Here is a 22,705-nt window from a genome sequence, read left to right as displayed (position 1 = left end):
GCGTGTTTGACGGACCCGCGGTAAGTGTGTGTGTGTGTGTGTGTGTGTGTGTGTGTGTGTGTGTGTGTGTGTGTGTGTGTGTGTGTGTGTGTGTGTGTGTGTGTGTGTGTGTGTGTGTGTGTGTGTGTGTGTGTGTGTGTGTGTGTGCGTGCGTGCGTGCGTGCGTGCGTGCGTGTGTGTGTGTGTGTCAGCGTTGAATCACAGCTCACTGTAAAAAGTTAGTGAAGTCTCCACTGCAGCAGTCAAACTCTCAGATATGTGACAACGAACTGGATCTAACCTTTTCTCGGCAGTTTGAATCATGCCGCATGCGTCCTCCGGTGGAAATGATCGAGTGATTTAAGGTCAGTGTCTGAAGATTAATTTGTTACTGTGTTTGATAATCTTGCTCGATTTGTCTCCAACATAGGTCTCCACGCGTCACTAGGCTAGTACCATGTTCACACATAGAGGCAACTTTCAGGCTACTAACTTTATGGTCAGTTTCAGTTTAAAAATGGTCATTACGTTCAGATTTGGGCTACTTTAATCTCAGTGACAGCTGGCTAGAAATGACCATTTAGGAGAAAAATATGTCTATTATGGTTTGGTTGGTGCAAATAATCCCGTGTGTATGCCTACTGTAACTATTCATTTTTATTCAGAGAGATGTATCTTGGCACAAAACCAAATGTTACTCATTGTTACTAGCCTACTTGACCAACTGCCCGCCAAAACATTTAATGGAAGCATTTTACTCATGGAAATAAGTGAGAATGCATGTGTCAGCGTTAATGGGAGGGAAAGCTATTTTTAGCGCACAGTTTCATCAACGGAGGGAAGAAAAAGGCAGTTGAATGTTGTTAAGACTTTCAATCTTTTTACTTCATGCTTTTCGTTATTTTGTGTACGCTACCTGTCTGCACAGATTGGCTCTAGTTTAACAGACCAGCCGAAACCTAAGTGTAGGCTGGTGCCCATTATAGGGGCGTGCACCCATTGTCATAATAAAAAAAACATAGTGAAAACACAGCCCTAAGGTGCAGGAAAAAAGTAATTATAAATTTCCATATTTTAAGTAAAAAAAAAAAAAGTAAGCCTAATTTGTAACAAATAAAATATACAATGTAAAATAATGAGTCAGCAACTTAATGAATTGTATGGCACTGAGCCAATTTCCACTTTAACTCCATCTGATTTCAAAATGGATTACAAAAGAGATTGTTGCAGGTTTCACACACACACACACACACACACACACACACACACACACACACACACACACACACACACACACACACACACACACACACACACACACACACACTGACACACTGGCATAACCAGGGCCCAGAAATCACCCATGAGAATCACTTAAAATGGTTTTCATTTCTCAGAAAGCGTGTTACTTCTCTGAAACACTTCCATTATGGAAGCAGCCTTCTTCTCTTAGTTTTTTTTTCACTTCCATAAAATATCTGCTTGGTGTGATAGTAGCCAGGCTCATCAAAGCTGCTTCCTCTCTGAAATATATGAAGACAAACTTGTTGGTTAAAGTTCCCGGACATGGAGGCTGCCTCCTCATAGCTCAAGTCTCAACTCTGTTATTGTTAGGATATTGATATTGATAGAGCTATTCCACTCAGTGCTGCTTTCCTTGTGAAGTCTTTGTAAACATTGCCAAATGAAGAAATGAAGTGCAAACACTGCTTTCATCCAATAACTTTTAGATGGACTGTCTTTGTTTTTCTGTTTCTGTCTTTTTCTGTCTCACATTTTCAGGGAATAAATGACTGAAGTTAGTTGGTGTGTATGTGCGTGTTTATGTGACACAGCAGGGCAGTTAGTCAGAGGCCGGAATGGCCTGAGGACTGAGAGAAGGAAAGAAAACAAGGCTGTCGAAGATAGAGAGAAAGATGAGAACATTCTGGTAATAACACAGAAGAGGGGATGAAAGTAGTGAAGAAATCTGGGATTTAAGAAGAGGTAAAGAGAAGATAAAAGGGGGAGAAACAGTGAGGTGAGATAAAGAGAAGAGCTGAAAGATGTGTAAAAGAGGACGATTTAAAAGAATGCAGCAGTTTGCCTGTGGCTGCCTGCAACTAATGCAAGTCAGATGGTCATTCTTGGATGTGCCATAGTGAAGATAGATAGATTGATATCGATGCAAATGTACTGTGATTCACTAGCATGTCAATTGTAGATGTAATGATTCTTTTGTACTAGAAAAAATAAATAAATGTGAACGTAGGGTACTTTTTTTTCTGCCCAGAATAGTTTTCTTATAGGTTTTTCTTTTTTTAGGCTGTATATACAGTACACTCCCAATAACCTCAACCAAAAACGCAAGGGAAAGGCCAAACCAAGAAATGACATGTTCTTTTCTTGTGTCATTCCAAGTTGTATGAATGCTAACTTGACCGAACCTACCTAAAGGAAGGTAAAGCCATAAAGCCTTCACATCAAAAACACAACACATCTTGTAGGGAAAAATTCAAAATATTAACTTTTTTATGACGTATACTATTGTGATGTTAGGAACATTTTGTCATATTCTGAGCAGGACTAGTTGTGTATATGAATGGGCAGAGAAGCCGCTCTGACATGACTCTCGTTTATGGTAAATGGTTCCCCATCAGTGATTTTGATGACAACTGGTTTACTGCACCAGTGATTAAACCCTAACATCTGCGTCAGTCTTAGTATGTATTTGTCTCTGCACACATCTGGAGGAAGTTGCGGGATCAGAGATGTGTCTGTGTGTGGGTGGGTTTTTATTTAGCCTATTTTATTACGGTAAGTAACATTTAAAAAACCTGCATTGCTGAAGATCTAGTTTTGTCGTTTGAACTTGAACTCGGTTGAGATCATATCTTTGGTGATTCATGGTCGAAATATGACATATTTGAACCATCACTAACAGCTCTCTGTGCCATTGTTGTCACCTATATTCTCATATTTTACCAGTGGTTCTCTCTAATTATACTAGGGGGTGGATATTGCTGTATGTATAACATCTTATATCACAGTCATAGTATTAACATGTTTATCACGTTAGATGTAGAAATACCTAATCTCATCCTAATGCACTTGTTTTTTTTAGCAGTGTGTGTGTGATGGCAGACCTCCCGTCTGGTCTGCTGGAGGCATGTGTGGTGGTTGGAGCCCCTAGTGATAAGCTGCGAGAAACATACCAGGTACATATCATCAGCAGCTCCAATTAGCAGTGTTCTGTATTCCATAATATCTAAATGTTATAATAAGGAAAAGAGAGTAACCTACCAGATTACCTTTGCACACACCTTTTGCACCACCGCAGTTTATGTCCTCAATATTAACTGCAAGACCCTGTTAATGGTAGCCGTACATGGTAACTAAAAGAATAGAAAAATTATTTTAAAGCAATTTGAAAGTAGTGTAATGGCCTTTATATACAGTGATGGTTTAAATATACAAAACTACAGATTCTTCATTCCTCTTATTTTCATATTTGCATTTAAATGTTGTCCAATAGAAATGGAGTTGATGGTGCAGCGTAGAGAGACGTGTATGAAGACATTAGAAGAATTATTTTGAGTCGGGTGTTAGAAGTGTTATATAAAGTGACTTCTATGTTGCCAAACGTATAACTCAAAATATTTCCAAACTGTCACCCTAGCTCCATCAGCAGAGTAAGTTAAACGAACTTCCCCTGCTGGAGGCCGAGGTGCTGCAGGTCCATGCCCCGCCCTTTGTTTCCAAGGAGACCCACTCAAGCCAGCCTATTGGTCCAGCTTTCAGTCGCGTGCAGAGGAGGAAGAGCTTTATCAAGAAGGTAAACCAAAAAAAAAAAGAAGAAATTAAGAAATTATTTATTTGGTCAGTCTTAGAAGGATCCAAGATAGGGCTTTTCAGATCACATTTTCCCCGGCTTCTTTGATGATCACATTTTGAAATCAAATCCATGTTTGTTGTTTTTTCCTGTGTGTTTTGTAGAAGAAGCGAGACCGTGCTGCGGAGGTGTTGCCTAATGGAGAAACAACCAATCGTACTGAAGCGTCCTCGGCAACAGAGGACATCAGCGTTCCAAAGGATCTGGACCTCATCGCTTTGCCTCATCTCTGTTTCCCTGGTACAGTGGGATTCCTCTTTAACAAACCTGACATTAGAGTGTACTTGAATTAAATAACTAACATCTGTTGTTAATACAACAGTTTATGTTTTCGAGCAATGATTGTATAGCAAGCATCAAGGCTTTGTTTTGCTTAGCTTACTTCTTTAGTGCATGACTTGTTATCTTGCTATGCTGACTCAGCGTCATGGATCATTGTCTTACTTAAAGGGCACTATGTAGATTATGCATCAGAAACTACCCACCACTGGTATGAAGACTTGCACCAACGTCTGACCCTTTTACCTGTATGTCTTTTATTAAAATAGACATGAAACATGGCATTACATCTGATCTCTGTCTAGTGGCATATCTTGAAACTTGTTGGTTTCCATTGGCTAGGTGGCCTCCAGTTAGCCAATGAGCAGAAGGAAGACAGTTATCACTTCCTGGTTTTCACTGACCTTTTTGGGAACCGAACCCATGGAGTTGTGGTGCAGTATTACCGAGCTGTGCAGGTACTAACACACACACTAACACACACACACACACACACACACACACACACACACACACACACACACACACACACACACACACACACACACACACACACACACACACACACACACACACACACACTACAAATACTCACACAAACTGGAAAAAAAATACCTCAATTCAATCAGTTGAATGCAGTCTCATTGGCTGTCCACTTTGTCAGTCTTGTCAGGAGAGTGCTGTCCAGAATGGCCACAGATGGAGTTCGTCAAAGTCCCGTCTCTACTCCCCCTTTGCTGTGTGTATCATCTCCAAGTTCCCCTACTACAACGCTCTGAGAGACTGCCTGTCATGGTAATAATCATTTCTATTAAATACAGAGCGCTTGATGGATAACCTGACCCTGGTTTAAGGCAATTTAACTTTTTTTAACTTAAACCCTTTTCTCTGTATCTCCCAATGTGTCTCCCCCTTTTCAGTCTACTGGTCCAGTTGAGACCTGCAAGACAAGCCGACTTTGAGGAAACAATAAAGGAATTTTCAGCCAAGCTGTCGCTAGTTCCGTTACCGCCTCCTGGACAGCTCCATGTGGTCAGAAAAACGCTCATGATATTCTCCCTCACTCCGTCTGTATTTGTCTCTGTGTGACTCATTTCACTTCCTAGATATTTACAGTTTATATGTGTGTGTGTTTCTGTGTGTTAGTCATTCAGCCTCCGCCCCCTCCAATTGGTTCTTCCATCAAGGGAGGATCAGGACAGTCCTGTTATCGACATCGACCTGCATCTACCTCTCCTCTGTTTCTCGCACACAACACTGCTCCAGGTAACGCAGCACACAGACACTGGTATTGCATGGCATATAAACACAATAAGAACTTATAAAGTGGGGTCAAATACATTTGTATATAGTCAAGGGCTAGGTATCAGCAAGGACTCGATACGATACGCATCACAATACTTGGGTCAGGGTATGTTATATCGCAATCTATTGGGGTACAATGCGTATTGCGATATTCGGTTTTGTATTTGTAAGGGGCCGCTTTGATTTTGTCATCCGTGTCAGCCATGCTGCATCCAGCTTTCACTCTTCCACAACACCGTAAAAGCCAGGCAATTCGAGGTGCTGGAAACCGATACAGATATCATAAAAATTAATATATCATGATGTATATTGCTGTATAATTTTTTAGCACAGCCCTAATAAAGTAATTCAAATACATTTTTTATTGTGGGTAATGTTGGGTGAGACGAGATGTGAAGGGAGGTATAGTCCTTTGGTTAGGTTGATTTTTTTTCTAAATTCAAAAATCTCACTGATTCAGTTGCACTGCTACCTGTGTGAAGTACTGTGAAGCAAGTCCTGTGTCCAGTTAAACCATGGAGTCCCCCCGCTCTCTTTAGGTGCTGTCCTGCATCCTCCAAGAGCAGAGGCTGGTGCTGTTCTCTGCCGACTGGGCCAGACTCACTCTGGTGGCAGAGAGTTTGCTGCTGTACCTGCAGGTCAGTGGAGGAGGAACATTGTTTTGTCTAACAAATGAAGTCATTTTCTCCCCCCTTCCTTTACTTGTCATTTCATCTGTGTCCTGCTCTTTCTTGCACATCTCTTTACAGCCCCTGTCATGGCAGCAGCCCTACGTTCCCGTCTTGTCTAGTGGAATGCTGGACTTCCTCATGGCTCCCACAGCCTTCCTGATGGGCTGCCACATCAGTCACTTTGAGGAGGTCGCTGCAGTGAGTACAGTTATTCGCTGCCTTTGTTCATATCCAAACTGTTATTCTTCTTATACTATGGAGGACATATGATTATGAATGAATCTTGAGTTGTTGGATGAAAATGATTATTTTTACTTAATATAGGCTGATATTATATATACAATATTCAGCTCCTCCCTACAATGTTTTGCCATTTCCCAGAGAGCTTAAGGTTTTTGGCTACATCGTCAAAATCAGATTTCTGAATCAGGATTGTTTAAAATGCTTGTGAGTCAGTTATTCCAAAGACCAGTCATTTTTGATATTGTCTAGAGCGCACATACAGTGTTTAACAATAACTGTGTATTGTCCACTGCACTCATTTTTATTCAGTGTCTTACAGAAGCTTGGTTCACATGTTTAACAGTAGCTGTCTGTTAGTCCAACAGAACAGGGCACAGTCGGACAGTGTTGTCATGAATTGTCCCCATTGTGCAATGCGTGTGTAATGTGTGTGTGTGTGTGTGTGCGTTTATATAATGTGTATAGGAGACAGAAGAACTAATCCTGGTGAATATTGATGATGGCATCATTCAGTCGTCATGGGCAGAAACCATTGACCTGCCAGCCATCCCTCTGGCTGCAGCTGAGAGCTTTACGTCAAGGTAATACAGACACAGACACACACACACACACACACACACACACACACACAATGTAATAGTAAACTGCTGGCATTAGAGCCTGCTTAATTAAATAAAGCGTACACGGTTTAAATAACTGAATTAAAAGTCTTGCCAAGCCTTTCTGAACCCTAGAATCATTTCATACTTGGTCTCTGTGTGTTCCAGGGCCGAGTGTCTCCAGCTTCACTATGACTTGGAGCTGTGTCACCTGGGAGCGGGGACGGACGTCAATGCCCTGCGAAGCCAACGCAGAGACTGGCAGACACGCCTCAACACACAAATACAAAACATCAGCCTGGAACTAGTGGTCAACATCTTCAGGTAACCCATCGCAGCTGCCCGTTTTCTTTTCATACAAATAGCTGTGATTCTACAGTAGTTCTTAAAGTAGTCACTATATATAGGTCAATCTTTACAACACATGAACACACTGAAAATTCTCTGTGTTCTGTCCAACTGTTGTCTCTCTTTGTTTTTTTTCAGAGGCGTCCAGGACTTCCTAAACCACGAACACAGAGTTTTTAACAGTGAGGAGTTTCTGAGGACCAGGGAGCCATCGGACCAGACCTTCTACAAGAAGGTAAACTCGCATATCTACACACTAACACACATATATACGCACACACACGCACACATACACAGTACACACACAAGCACAAAGTCACTCTGACAGTCACCTCTGCATGTTTCTCTTTGTTGCTGTCCCCAGGTGTTAGAAACTCATATCTTCCACTCGTTCCTGCGAGACAGGCTGAACAGGAAACGGGACACCTTCAGCCGCATGGAGCAAAACACTCACAACCTTGCACACAGGTATTATATAATGTCTAAGAGACATACGTCACTAGGCAACAATGAGGATATTAAATCGCAAGCTAAGTAGAATAATAGATGTTTGGTGCACGGTTACAGCTGTTCGCTTTTTTTTTTTTGTTATTACATTTCGAGTTTGCACATTCTCACACAGACAATCCGACATTAGAAATGTATCCAGCATTTGGCGAGCTGTGATAAGGTGAGAAAATAGCCTGGATGGCCCCGGTATGAAATTCTGTGTTCAAGTAAGTAGTAATTGTCAGATTTATGGATAATAAAAATAGTTATCAGGTGAAGCCCTGAAACCAAAAATCTCACACATTTATAAAAAAATAAAATAAGTGTTGAGTAAGTGAGACATGGCAACAGTGCATGAGAAGGAAGGAAATGCTCAGGTGCTTATCAGGGTGGAAGAAACCTTCAGGTGATAAAAACACTCATGTAATGAATGACTGGAACGGGTGATATGTCTTCTACCGTCGCTGTCATTATATCAAAGGCGGCAGTTAACATTGAATCAGTGTGTTTATCTGTGTATCATCTGTGTTTATTGAACAGCACGTACCACATCAATTAACAAATCAGATTACCTGTATTCAATGATGGAAATGGTGAAAGAGATCATTATTAAACCTGCTTAAAGGTGCATCTAACTTTGCGTGTCTCAGAGAAGTGAACATTTTATGAAGTATATTTTCATAACTGAATAAACAAACCATCCTCACAGGACAATTGGATCCCTGGAACACTGTTTGGAAGTTAGAAAAAGCTTCCTTGAAAAGTGACTGTTTCACTGTCATTGTTTACAGCAGCAGGGCCCCACAGTTTGGTTTAGAAACCTATTCCAGCCTGATGTTTTTGTTCCAGGTTCCTCAAAATAATTTAGTTTTGATTTATGATGATAGAATTCTTCAATACTAATAATTACACGTAGAGAAAATATGTTTTGTAATTTTTATTTTCTTTGTAAACCGCATTCTCTGCAAATGTAAACAAATCCCTCTCCCCCTGAAACTGACTAGTGCACCTTTTAAAAGCTACAGCCCTGATTCTAAACAGTCTGCTTTTTTCCCTGCAGGAACCGTGCTATGACTGAGCTTTCCCGGCGTCCTCCCATGTCCAACCTGTCCAGGCCGGGCTACAGAAGCTATGCCAGCCCAGAGGACCGTCTGAGCAGGAAGCTAGGAGCCAGTCTGCCCAACCTGATGCAACCGCCCCATGACACTGTGTCTGCTATCAGCTCCAACAGACCCGCTTCCCTCAGGAAGATGACTCCTGATACTGGTCAGTGCAAATGGAGGGAAGAGATAAATGGTGATCACTTCAAGAGTCAAACTCTTTCTGATTTTCTTTTGTGTCGTCTTCCAGGGTTGAAGCTTCCTCAGAAGCCAGTGAAGGTTTTCCGCCTCCCAGAGTTCCCCCCACCGCTGGCTTATCACTACGTCCAGAACTATTATTCTGACATGGTCGCTGCCCTGGGGAAGGCTATTAGCGCAACACCACCTGATGAGGCTGCTCTGCTGGCCAGGTACTAGAGTGCCCAACATGTTTTTTTTTGTTTGTTTGATCATTTTAGTCTTTAACCGGAAAAAAGGTATTGAAATATCCTTTGTTATTCATCCTGAAATCCCCATGCAGTACATAATCAGTATAATTCTGTTAGTAAAAAGAAGTTTGACTTCCTGAACCATGAACTTGCAGGATTTGCATATTTCAGTGTGTGCATGTTAACTTCTGCTTTTGTTTACTGCAAATCTTCCATAACAGAGCAGGAAAAAAAGTACATTAGTTTTTCAGAGACGGCAGCTCTTCTGTCAGATTTCCTGCTGAGTCTTTAGGCTAACACCAAACTAGAAAAACAGGTTGAATACCATGACGTGACATCTTTTCGTTCAACATTCATACTGCGATTCTATTGTGTTTTCTATATTTGTGAATAGTTTGACGTTTGAAGAGTTTGACAAAAATAAAATAACTTACATTTAATGATTTAGAATAATTGATATAAGTCCCACATAGATGATGTGCCTCTCAATTAAAGTCATGTGTCCGTCTGTCCTCCTAGGTACCACTACCTGCGTGGTTTGGTAAACACCGTGTCCAACAAGCGTCTTGATGCCCTGGAAGACTTCCAGAGTCTTTATAAGACAGACTCAGATATCTTCCCGTCTCAGATGGTGAAGTCACTGGTCGACTCTATGTCAGAATCTGAACGGAGACAGGTCAGTCTGGGCTAATCAATACTCTCATCTGATTCACTTCAGTTTACTGTATTAAGTGCAACAGATACAGTTTGTATTGGTCAGGCTGCGTATAAGTCAACAAGTCAGCAAGTTGTTGCTGAGGTGTCCAGTACCTTAAAGGCATACTAGGTAATTCTGGAGAATGTTTGTCAACAAATCACTTTTGGTCAAAATCAGTGAATATCTCCTCACAATCTGTCCGTACTCTGTGTGCGCTGAAGAAAGTTATGTGCGAATACACTGCCTAGGCTCTGTAAACTGGTATGTAAACAAAGGGAATTTAAACGAATTGGGCTGTGATTTGTCAACAAACATTCTCCAGAATAACCTAGTATGCCTTTAAATATCATGTGGCCAACAAACACCAAAACAAAGTAATTAACTGGTTTTCAATAACTATCCACACTAATTGACGCAATTTTTCTCCACAGGCGGACACGCGGCCAGAACTGAAAAGGCTCATCAGTCGGGTTAAGAGGGACCAGGAGCGCGCATGCAACGGCAACGGGCCCGAGGAAGGCGCCGTAAAGCGCTTCCAGCTGCCGAAAAAGTACATGCAGCTGGAGGAATTTGTGAAATGTATCCAGGAGTCTGGCATTGTAAAAGACCAAGGAACTATACATAGACTCTTTGACGCTCTAACTGTTGGTGAGTAGCTTAGAACACTGCATATGCATTTATGTGCACGTGTCTATACAGCAGAAAACATTTTGGTAGAGCAGTTCAGGTATTTTTCCTACTTTTTAACATTTTTTATTAAACAGGCTTACAAACTCCTAGGTGTTGGACTTCATCAGTATGCACACACACACACACACACACACACACACACACACACTCGTACACACAAATGTCCCTCTATACCCCTCCTCCTCCACTTTTCCGGGCAAACATTTATTCCTGTGGGTTAATCATTACCTCACCCCTGCTTGAAGAAGGAGAGTTTGTCTTGCAGGGTTGTTCATGTTTTCTAGTTTGTAACCAGGGCTTCAGTGATCATTGACTGGCCTTTAGCTGGTTGCCATGACTCATGTAATGGATGCATATGATGATGAGAAAAGCTCCATACGTTTCTATTGATCCCTCCGGTAACCTTTCTTTCACCACTGGCATAAAACCGAATCAACATTTTAGAGGATGCTTTTGCACTGAGCCAAATTGAGCCAGCCAGTTTTGTACATTATAAACAGTATGTGCAAGTAGCAAGTAATGGCAACCGCTGGGAGAGCTGAAGTCACCTGACGACATTCCTGTGATCTCAGATTGAGCGTGTCAATGGGAAGTCATACACGCTACGGATTGTGCACTAAGGGATATCTGTGTTCTTAATTTAAGATAAGAGCAACAGGAGAAAGGGATTTGGAAGAGTGAGAGCTTGGTGTGAAAAGCTTATCTTGCCCCTCCACATTATATTATTGGAAAAGGGCATTCACGTCCTGAGCAAACAATCGGGTTTTCCTTTCCTCGTCCGACCTGCACTGGAGAAAGAGATACGGACTTTCATACAATATAACTCATTGCCGTGGAATCTTTTTTTGTTAAGACGGAGATGAACAGAGATCACGGAAAATATATGAAATGATGTTCCTTTTGTGGTTGTTTGAAGTTGTAATGAAACAGAATGTTGAACAACAGGTTGGTTGGTGACACGGCGACGCATCATTCCAAGTCAAAATTGGATAATTGTCAAAAATGTCTTTGGTTCTCGGAGGTTTTATGTAGAATATAAGGCTTTCTGTGACTTTGCTCAGTGGTCATTAGCAGAGAGTAGTGCTTGCATGGTGATGTTGTTTGGGTGTGGGGGAGTGCACAGACCGTGCACTGTGTGTAGTCATTGTTGAGTCATACAGTAATGACGACAACCTCCAATACAACTGCCAAGGCATGCTGGCAGATTAGACTGCTTGGAATGAGATAAAAAGAGATGGCATAGTCAGCTCCCAGGTGTGTGTGTGTGTGTGTGTGTGAGAGAGAGGAAGAAGCCAGGCATTTCTACGAATTTAACTCAGCACCACATGTCATGCTGCTGAATAATCCTAATTTTAATTTTTAATTTAACCTTTATTTATTCAGGGAAGGCAATTGAGAGCAACACACAATAAAAACAAAAATACAATGAATGGACATGTACAATAGATATAGACAGTAGGTCAAACAGCCATAACAACATTTCAATACATATGAATAATACAATGGGGCAATTAAGAAAGCTATTTAAAACAAGATCGATCCTTATTTAATGCAACTTCAATCATCACCTTGAACGCCTCAATTGAGACCAATCACTCCAGTCTTAGTGAGTCCTGAAGTCTATTCCATCTGTCAGGCTCATACAAGTTCAAAGCAATCTTTCCCGAGTTGCTATTGGTGCATTAAATGACAAGAATTGGTGTGTGTATTTTCTTGCAGGTCACCAGAAGCAGGTGGACCCAGAGTTGTTCAGAGTCTTCTACACCATCTGGAAGGAGACTGAGGCCGAGGCACAGGAGGTCTGTGTGTTTGTTGTGTTTGTAACCTGCAACTTAAAGGCCCACAATCCTGAATATACACAGCTTTGGCCACTGCAGTCCCATTTATGGAGCACACACACTGATGGAAAATCCCCATTTTGCATTTGTCAGATGATCATAATTAAAATTCTAAGCTTATTTTACCTCTGCTAATGAGCTTATGAACAGCGTCAGGAAACGGAGACTTTGATGTTTAGTGTCAGAACGTTTAGATTATTGAATTTATGAACCTAGAATTTGTACAAGAGCAAGATTTTTATTCTGAACTTGTTCTTGCAAATGTATTCGAACCAATTTTTTTTGGAAAGGGATTTTCTTGATCAGCTGACTGGTTATTATGTGATTTTCCAGGTGTGCTTGCCTGCGTCTGTATTGGAGCACATTGAACCCAGCGAGTGCGTCTTCAAGCTGTCCTCCTCTGTTAAGACCAGCCGCGGCGTGGGGAAGATCGCCATGACTCAGCGCCGGCTCTTTCTGCTGACTGACGGACGGCCGGGCTACGTGGAGGTGGCGCAGTACAGGGATTTAGAGGTCAGACTCGTAGCGCTAAAAATAGCCGATATATGTTGTCACTAGGAATGGGCCGGTATGATATCCTGACGGTATGATAACCTTAAGCAAAAATACGGTATTGCGATTGCAGCTCTCTAATTTGTTATCTTGAAATGTCTAGGTGGTAAACAAAAAATAAATTGTGCCCGTTATGATGCAGGAATATTGGGAACACTAATACACTTCTAGGTTAACATCCTCCTGTGTGTTCTAGCACCTTAGAACGAGATAATGGACGGATTGAAACCTTGACTTTTTTCATACCGCGGTATATCTTGACACCGGTTATCGTCCCATGCCTAGTTTTCACAGCATCTAACATCTGCTTATACTGAGCCTTTCAGAGAGATCTAGATCCTGTCTCTTTATCTAATTGTTTTCCTAGGAGGTGAAAGTGTCCTCTGCTCCCTTCCTGCTGCTGCGTATCCCCAGCCTGAAGCTGCGGGTTCGGGCCAGGAAGGAGGCCTTCGAGGCCAATCTGAAAACGGAAACTGAGCTCTGGAACCTAATGGTCAAAGAGATGTGGGCCGGGCGCAACATGGCCGACCAACACAAGGTAAAGAGCTATAATAACTGTGTGTGTGTGTGTGTGTGTGTGTGTGTGTGTGTGTGTGTGTGTGTGTGTGTGTGTGTGTGTGTGTGTGTGTGTGTGTGTGTGTGTGTGTGTGTGTGTGTGTGTGTGTGTGTGTGTGTGTGTGTGTGTGTGTGTGTGTGTGTGTGTGTGTGTGTGTGTGTGTGTGTGTGTGTGTGTGTGTGTGTGTGTGTGTGTGTGTGTGTGTGTGTGTGTGTGTGTGTGTATCTTGAGTTGTATGAGAGTTGTGTGTGTGCTGTGTGTACTTGCCAGTCATAGTGAACTCCAGTGACCTCTTGTAGGTGTGGTTGAAATTCCATGAGGCCAAATGCCAAATACTCGCACTTGAACAAAGAAGCGAGGGTTTTCCTTTGTGAAACCAGATGATGTAACTGTAACATATCTGTCTCTCACTTCTCTTCTTTCCGTCTCATCGTAACCCTTTATATTTCCCTGTGAATGTACAGTATGTTTACTTTCAGCATGTCTGGCGATGTCGGATAAGCCAGCGATATTGTCAAATCAGCTGTCAGCATTGAACTAGTTTTTTTGTACAATCAAAATGTATTTAATGTAAATACATGTTGTCTCAAGGACCCCCAGTACATGCAACAGGCTCTCACCAACGCCTTGTTGATGGACGCAGTGGTGGGCAGCCTTCAGAACAGCAAGGCCATCTATGCTGCTTCAAAGCTGGCTCACTTTGACCGCATCAAGATGGAAGGTAAAGAGGCAGCTTTACTTACTGTATTGAGTTAGAATAAATGGAGTTAGTTTTGATTCAGTTTGACAGTTCAGTCCAGTCCTTCCCCTCAGCCTCATAAACAAGGCCCCATTGCTTCCAACTGGCTTGGACCTTTATCCCTCCCACAGTCACCACATGCTATGGTAATGTAAGACTCCATAAACAATATGACACACCCTTATGTTCAAACACTGGCAACTCTTGCACATTCCTGTATCACACCGTCCACTCCGAAATTGCACAGCTTTTTGTCCTAAAGAACTAATCTCTTTTTATAGTATTGTTTAACGTATATTTTTATTTATATTATTACATTATACATGGTTATGCGCTATCAGCAAATTCCTTGTATAATATGTGAACAAATTTTTGATTCTGATTCATCCAAATGCTTCATTCAATAAGTCGGGGAAGATTTATGACTTGGTTTCAGTTGCATTTTGCAAATGAAATATACTTAGTTTAGTTTGTGAGTACATAACGACTCATCAGAAGTTGTGAGGACATTTTCATTTTTAGTTTCTATTCTTTTCTTTTTTTCAGTGTGTGTTTTATGCATCCAGCACCTGTGACCGGTTAGTTTCCTGTCTTTAACAGTGGTTTTGTGTGTGTGTGTCTCTAGTTCCGATGATGGTCCCCAAGACAACCGCGGAGACACTGAAGCACAAGATTAACCCCTCGCTGGAACTGGCCGCACCTCAGCCCGTAGACGTGCTTCTGTACACACCAGGTACAAACAAGTCGGTCCTATAACCAAGGGATCCCCTCACAATGTTCACATTACCACTGCTGTTACAAAGGTGGTGTTTGGTCTCTCTCACACAGGGGCAGTTTCACAGTCCAGAGTTTCAACTGTGACACTAAAACATACACTGACTGACAAATACACTCACATGACCTTTGCTATGTCATCACCTCTCTCTCCCTCTGTCTCTCTCTCTCTCTCTCTCTCTCTCTCTCTGTCTCGCTCTCTCTCTCTCTCTCAAAAGACATGAAGCTGAACTTAAAGTTCCTCAACAACACTTCCTCCTCCGGCCCCCTTTACAGGAAAACTACTTAAGGGTTACGGTTGAATCATTTAAAGTATTTCAAAATAAGACAGGATGGTACCGGTGTCAAGATGTTCTCAAGTGTTGGTCTGATTACTATACTAACACTTATCTTGTTTAAAAATATGAGTTGTGGTGCAAAATTCACCCTCAATGTTTTGAGACCAAAGCACCACAAAGGGTTTAACAAGTGGAAGCGAGACCGCGTTGACTTATGTTAATAAAGAAACGTAATGAACGCAGACTTCAACCTAAGGCACGTAGAATCACTGAATTTTTATTTTCCTAATTCATAGATGACAGTAAAGGAGAGGAGATAGAGTTTGGTGTCGACGTGCTATACAATGTCTCTGGTTGGACATGAACTGGAGACCCCGGGAAGAGTAGATACTGTTTAAGACAGAAGCTAATGGGGATCTTAATGAAGTTAACTAAATCAAACTGGAGACAGATTTCAACACATCTGAACCCTTGTGGGAGAATTTGGAATGATAATGTGTTTGACAGTGCCAACCTCCATCCTAACAGTAGCAGCCCTTTTATGTGTTTTTCCTTTATATCTGTCACCCATCCGGAAGTCCCAGTCATCCCATTTAACCTTAAAAACACAAGGCCTGTTTACTGTTGTTAAGCCTTTGTGTAAAGTTCTTTGACTTAATTGTCCAGGATTGCAGACAGACAGGCTGGCGCATTATGTGTCAGGAAGACTAGAGAGGCAACAGCTTAAAAAGAAACTATAAAGCCACTGCCTGCAGTGGACTAACCATCTGGGGCCACTTAGCTGCCCCGCTGGTGGCATGCTGACCCTTGTCACTATTACACACTAGTACTCAGTGATTGCCACATTTTCAGACACTGTTTTGGTTCTTCTGTAGGCTACAGCTCTATGGGATTTCTGCTGGTGAAAAGAACAAATCTGGCTATTCAGATCTGCCTCTCTCTCTCTCTCTCTCTGGTTTGAATATAGGTCACTGAATTGAATTCCTGGCATGTGTCCAGTTAACTCCTACTTCTCTCGTCCCTTCTCCCCCCCTCCCTCCCTCTCTCCCTCTCTCCCTCTCTCCCTCCCTCTCTTCCTCCCTCCCCCCTATTTCTCTTACACTGTCTTTCCCTCTATAAAATACAGGATGTTATTTTCTTTCTTTTTTTTTCCAACAGCGGCACTTTTTAATTAGCGATGAATACGTTGTGAGGAAATCTGACCGTTAGGGTGAAGCCAGGGTGGAGTCAGGGCAGAAAGAAATGTTTCCACTCCAACTGTCGGTTGATTTTCACATTTCTTCTTGGCCTCGTGGAAGTGTAAACACTGGCAGCCGTAGGTTGCAAGTCTGTGATAAGCTCTTGAAAAATAACTGATATACAGTATACTCTGTGTGTGTGTGTTTTTACAGGTCAGTTATGGGTGTCTGTGAGCGGGGGGAAGGTGATGGTGTTCGATGCCTCCAGTTGGTCCCTCACACACACGTGCCACGTCGGCAATGCAAGACTGGTAAAAGAACACACTGACACACCAGTTTAACAGGACACTCAAAACATAGAAATGCAAACAAATGCACCAAAACAGAGAAGATGTAGGACACTCAACCAAAGGATCAAATGAGTGTGTATGTGAAAGGGTATGTCGACCTGTTAGCCTTGGTATATTGTTTTTTTTATCACATTCTTCATCATTGTGGTTTCCAGTTTGCAGCAGGCCCCCTTTCCTGAGAATCCCCATGACAGATAACCGACAAGGTCTATAAAAAGAATTGCCCATTGTAGGGGGTTTCCCTGAAGTAATTTGGAAGGATTTTTAAAATGTTTTTTATTTAATTTTTGCCTGCAGACAAAGATATTTTCAGAAGGTAGATAATTGTTTTTATGCAAACCTTCAGGCCAGCAAGAGTTTTGGCTGCTGACTAAGAGTTATGACAAACACCTTTAATCAGATTTTTCCAACAAAAGTCAGTGGATTTCTCAGAGCCACACCCCATTACGTTATTCCATTGTGTATCTCTCTTTCCCAATTTTTACACTGTACTTGACTAAGACCAAGCTTTTGCACAAGTGGCTTGAGTCAGGATCATATCAAACACAGACGCATTTAAAAATTTCACCAAAAAGAAAATGGTAGAAAAAAGGTGAATACTTCCCACAGAAAAGGAAAAGAATACTTCTAGCTAATGCAGTTCTAATTCATAATGTGGTAGACATGATGTTTACTATATATATCTTTACTTTATAAAAATATGTATGGCAGAAGAGAACCAGCAGATAAACAGCACATGCATTCCATTGACATCAGATATGGATAAAACGGTTTAGCTTGGGTTTTTTTATGCTTCACTTCAAACAGTGTCGATATTATCTTCTCGACTTGCAAGTACACGTTACAGGGAGTGTAGAGAGTGTTTTGAATACTTTTGATTCCCCCTAAGAATTAAACATTTTCTGTGCAAACATCGTCTTTCACAATAAAATATAAACCAAGTGAAAGTTGGCAGGATTGCCTTAAAGTTGCTGGTAAATGCCGTGAAGAGTGTAAAGCTAGGTCCGTGCTAATCACTGACCTCTTTTTCAAGAATGCAGGTCACTGTCATGTGAAATACGTTAACTTATGTTCACCAGTGTGTGTGTGTGTGTGTCTTGTCTGTCTGTCTCTGTCTCTGTCTCTGTCTCTGTGTGAGACAGTGTTTCCTCTACTCAACCATAACATTTGCACTCAGTTCTCTGCCAGTTCACATGTTAAACATCTGGGCCTTTTCTTACTTCTGCAGTAGTTACCTGAAACATGTTGGATTGATTATGATAGGAGATGAGCTGGTGTTGAGAGCACAACATTTTTAGTTTTAGGCAATATTACCCCTTAGTGGAGAAGTTAGGTATTGCACAATGAGTTTCCTCCCACACTACAGACTTTCTTTATATGACGGGTCGGGTGAGATAACTAACTATTAGTTTCGATATCATTTCCTCTCAAACCAATTATTTTCCCTCAATAATAATTGAATAGCTTTGTCCCTAAAATGTGAGAAAAGGGTGAAAAGAAGGATGGCTCGAGAGGGTTTAATTATCTACACCTTAAGAAAATATAACCAAACTGATATACTTGTTTCTGTAAAAACGAATCCAAAAATCTGCCCCCCTAAGGTTTTAATATTTGGTCTTAAAAGGTATAATTTTTTTTCATATGTGTCAACACTCCTGGTCAGTAATATGTATCTGTGTGTTTGCAGAACTGCATGCTGGGAGTTGATAAGGACCAGGTCTGGATGGGCTCTGAGGACTCTGTTATCTACATTATCAGCATGTTGGCCATGGTCTGCAACAGACAGCTGACCGAACACAGGGCGGAGGTCACCGGACTGGCACTGGACACGGACAAATACAGGTTTTCATATTTATCATTCTTTATTGATTTGAATGCATTGACCGCACAGTATTTCCACACTTTTGGATAATTATTTCTGAACCATCATGCTGATAAATGAAATTGTATATAACTGAGCTCAGGCGATGAGATGTGCATGGGAACCAATTCTGCATGTGACTACCATGTTAGAAAAACAATGAATCTTACTTGTGAACTTTGCTTTTCAGCCAGAAGGTGGCGTACTCTTGCAGCGCAGAGGGAAGCATCATGGTGTGGGATGTCTCAACGCTACAGGTCAGTTTCCCAGTAACACTTTTTTCCCTAGTTAAATCCGCATGTGATATCCTATCATAAAAGCTTGACCTGCCATGAAATAATCTTGAGTCGATTAGGTCAAACGTTTTCAGTTACCTCTCCTTCTTTTACTTATTTCGGTTTCAAACCCATCATTTGCAGATTTTGTTTTTCATTATTCTGTTTTTGGTGTCAACCCTCTCAGATGAAGAAAAACTTTCGCCTCTCCTGCGACCGTCTGCAGTCCGTCTCAAGCTGTAATACAACGCTGTGGTGCTGTGAGTGTCTCTCTCTCTGTCTCTCTCTCTCTGTGTCTCTCTCTCTCTCACTCTCTCTCACTCTCTTGCATTTAAACCAAATAAGGGAAAACTTTAGAGTGTCTGGTGGGACTCTGAATTTAACTCTGTGTGTGTCTCTGTCTCTCTCCAGGCTCCAGGGACAATATCATGGAGGTGTGGAGGAACGGCTCAGTCAAACACCGTCTGAATCTACCAGAGCAACAGAAGGGATCCACAACAACATTTAGCTCTATACTGCTGTTACCTGAGGTAGCACACACACACACACACACACGCACGCACGCACGCACACACGCGCGCGCACACACACACACACACACACACACACACACACACACACACACACACACACACACACACACACACACACACACACACACACACACACACACACACACACACACACACACACACACACACACACACACACACACACACACACACACACACACACACACACACACACACACACACACACACACAGTTTTTCTCTCTCATACCTTCATTTGTTTTGTTATGCACTATAGTTGAGTGTGACCCTTTTTCCCCCAATGTTATTGTCTGTATGTCTGTCTGTCTGTCTGTCTGTCTGTGTGTTTGTATGTGTTTCAGAGGGAGGAGCTGTGGAGTGTTTGTCTGGACTCAGGTGAGGTGTGTATTTGGCACATTAAGGACACAAGCAAACCGTTCCTCCGCGTGGTTCTGCAGGACTGCACCGGATGCCACTGCCTGATCAAAGTTAAAAACCAGGTTAATATACAGCACTAATAATGCACGCACACAGACACATTTTTTTTCATACCTCGGTATACCTTAAAAAAGCGGTTATCGCCCCATGCCTAGTGAAGTGAAACCACCCTTTCTGTCCCCTTTCCTCTCCTAAGGTGTGGGTGGGCGGAGTGGGCCGTAGTTCTACCAAAGGGAAGGTTTACATCCTGGACACAGAGCGCTACCAGGTGTTGAAGGAGCTTCACGGCCACAACGATAAGGTGACGGCTCTGTGCTCGGCCGAGGACCGCTACGTCCTCAGTGGCGCCGGAAAACATGATGGGAAAATCGCCATCTGGAAAGTGGAGTAAAGCGGTCGAAAGTGTTGTGGATATACCAATTTAAAAAACACATTGTGGAGTTGAAGACTGAGCTATGGATGTAGTCGATACGTCAAAAACTTCCTTGGGACTTCTAGTGAACCGTTAAAAAGGATAAAAGGATCCCAGGGGGTTGAGAATCTATGAAGAAAAAAAGCGGAGTTGAAAAAGAAAAGGATCCAAATCTTAACTCCCCTCGACTTGCCTCTGCATCTCCGGAGGTATGAAGGAATTACATGGCATGGTCATGTGAAGCAACATGTTTACATGACGCGGCGGTTTTATAATTAAAAAAACTAACAGTACTAACACGCTAATGTTCGGGAATATGAAGAACAAATTAAGACTGAAAAAAGCTGCACTTTTGAAAAGAAATCCAAAGTGTTTCACTCTAACGAAGATAGATCCACTTTTAGTATTGTCACACCATTCTTTTATTTAATGCTGTACACCATTTTATATTGCGTTCTGATCACACTAGTATTGTGTGGGAACGTCATGGGACTGAGCCCGGCATCCAGCTGTGGTTTGGACGGTTTCAAAGGAATCAAACTACAGCCAAAACAAAACTCCTGTGATGGCAGATTTCTTCAGCGCAGTGGGAAAGCCCTGAGAAACAAGTAATGCTTTAATGTACAGTAGATAAGAGATGGGAAAATATGACGAAAGACGATACAAAGTTGGGGAGTTGCACTCGTGACACACCTGGGTTTGTGTGTTTCAGAGCAAAAAGTTCGGGCCTGAATCTGTGTTTCGTTATCTGTCGAATTTCTTTATCGAGTACTTACCTCTTTGCTCTTGCACAATGTTTCTTTGTTTCCCTCTATTTATTTCCCAACAGGATTAGTTTTTAATCGCTGTTACCGGGTAATGAAGGCAAAATGTTTTTATGCACGGACTGATGATGTGAAGGTCCTAGTCAAGAAAAAAATCACACAACACACTTGTATCATATCCCTCTGCATATTAAAAAATGTAATTATTTATCATTTTAAGTCACAATAATAGGATATACATCTCATCTCATACATTAAAAATGTATCAATAATCTAGACTTTTTCAGGATATGTGACTAGTTGTTACTCGTATGTGTTATTTGTATAAACTAAGTGAAAAAGGATGGACTGAATTTTTTTTTATATAGTAGGCTGTATATTTTATCTTTCCCAGCCCCTTTTTTTCTCTTTAACTTTCGGGGACTCTTGAACAATCGGAGTTAACAAGCAGGTGCACATTGGTTGGATCATTTTGGTTCCTTCCGTGGTTCAGCGGATCTTTTAACAATGTATGTATACGCTGTTTATAAATACTGAACATGAACATGAAATACTTATTGCTAAAAACTTAAACAGTCTATTTTCAGTGTTTTTTTTTATGATTATTGTCACAGACTTTTTTTTTTACTATTGTCATGTGAAACTATAATATCTCCAAGAAGGTTAACGAGATGTGTAATACTTAACCAACAGTGAACATAGCAATTACACCAATTTTTGTTAATGGAATTCTTCAGTTTGTCTTTATTATGAAAGTTTTCAATTTCCTATGATGACGAATTTGGTCATTACATGAGGACGATGGAGGATAGGACTGCTGCTCTGTGCAATCTTTTCACAATTGAACAAAGTCACCTTAAAGATTTTGTGGCACACATGTATTACTGTGCCCATCCCAGAAACACACGCTGAATGCAAATGATTGATAATATTTGATTGAGATAAAAGTGAACTCCCTCCTTGCATTTTTCAGAGTTCTCCAGAAGAGGGTGCTGTTTGAAAGCCAGAGAAAGCTAAAGTAGCAGTATATTTCTTTATGAGAGTTGTTGTCAAGTTTAGTTATACATGGAAGAACCTACAATAAGGCTGCAAATGAATAAATAAACTTACTAGCAGTTTTAATCTGCCAATTACTTTGTCTGCTTTGTCTATTAGAAAATAGTGAAACATATTCATTATAATCATAAAGAACCTGAGGTGGCATCATTGTTTTAGTCCTTGTTTGATTTGTCTATCGGTCCAAAACCCCAAAAATATTCATGTTTAAAAAAAAGTCAGCAAATCCTCCAATGTTTAATTTAAATCGGTATTTATACTCGAGATATCAATTGAGGAGTAACCCTCATTTACAATGATGTCGAATCAAACAAATGCAAAGCAAAAACAACAATCCATACACAATATGCAATGCAAATACATGAAATACACAACAACTGATAAAGAGACAAAACAATTGAAAC

At 41.4% G+C, this 22,705-nt stretch overlaps 1 protein-coding gene across 1 annotated transcript; it reads left to right on the top strand.

Moving 5' to 3' along the window:
* Nucleotides 1-197: 197 nt before the first annotated feature.
* On the top strand, nt 198-22,326 carry dennd3a (DENN/MADD domain containing 3a). The gene is made up of 30 exons (XM_080045170.1): nt 198-344; nt 3,083-3,176; nt 3,638-3,793; nt 3,955-4,090; nt 4,472-4,587; nt 4,794-4,924; nt 5,050-5,161; nt 5,276-5,395; nt 5,974-6,072; nt 6,184-6,303; nt 6,814-6,929; nt 7,116-7,271; nt 7,434-7,530; nt 7,660-7,763; nt 8,845-9,050; nt 9,135-9,294; nt 9,832-9,988; nt 10,441-10,657; nt 12,419-12,498; nt 12,871-13,050; nt 13,457-13,627; nt 14,237-14,366; nt 15,010-15,117; nt 16,828-16,925; nt 18,652-18,806; nt 19,016-19,082; nt 19,288-19,360; nt 19,512-19,630; nt 19,994-20,131; nt 20,266-22,326. The coding sequence occupies exons 2-30, from the start codon at nt 3,096-3,098 to the stop codon at nt 20,458-20,460; spliced, it is 3,798 nt and encodes a 1,265-aa protein (XP_079901296.1). The 5' UTR covers nt 198-344; nt 3,083-3,095; the 3' UTR covers nt 20,461-22,326.
* The last annotated feature ends 379 nt before the right edge of the window (nt 22,327-22,705 follow it).

This window comes from Ammodytes marinus, assembly GCF_949987685.1.
Source record: "Ammodytes marinus genome assembly, chromosome: 17".
In the NCBI taxonomy this organism is placed as follows: domain Eukaryota; kingdom Metazoa; phylum Chordata; class Actinopteri; order Uranoscopiformes; family Ammodytidae; genus Ammodytes; species Ammodytes marinus.
This window is presented reverse-complemented; position numbering and strand designations above follow the sequence as displayed.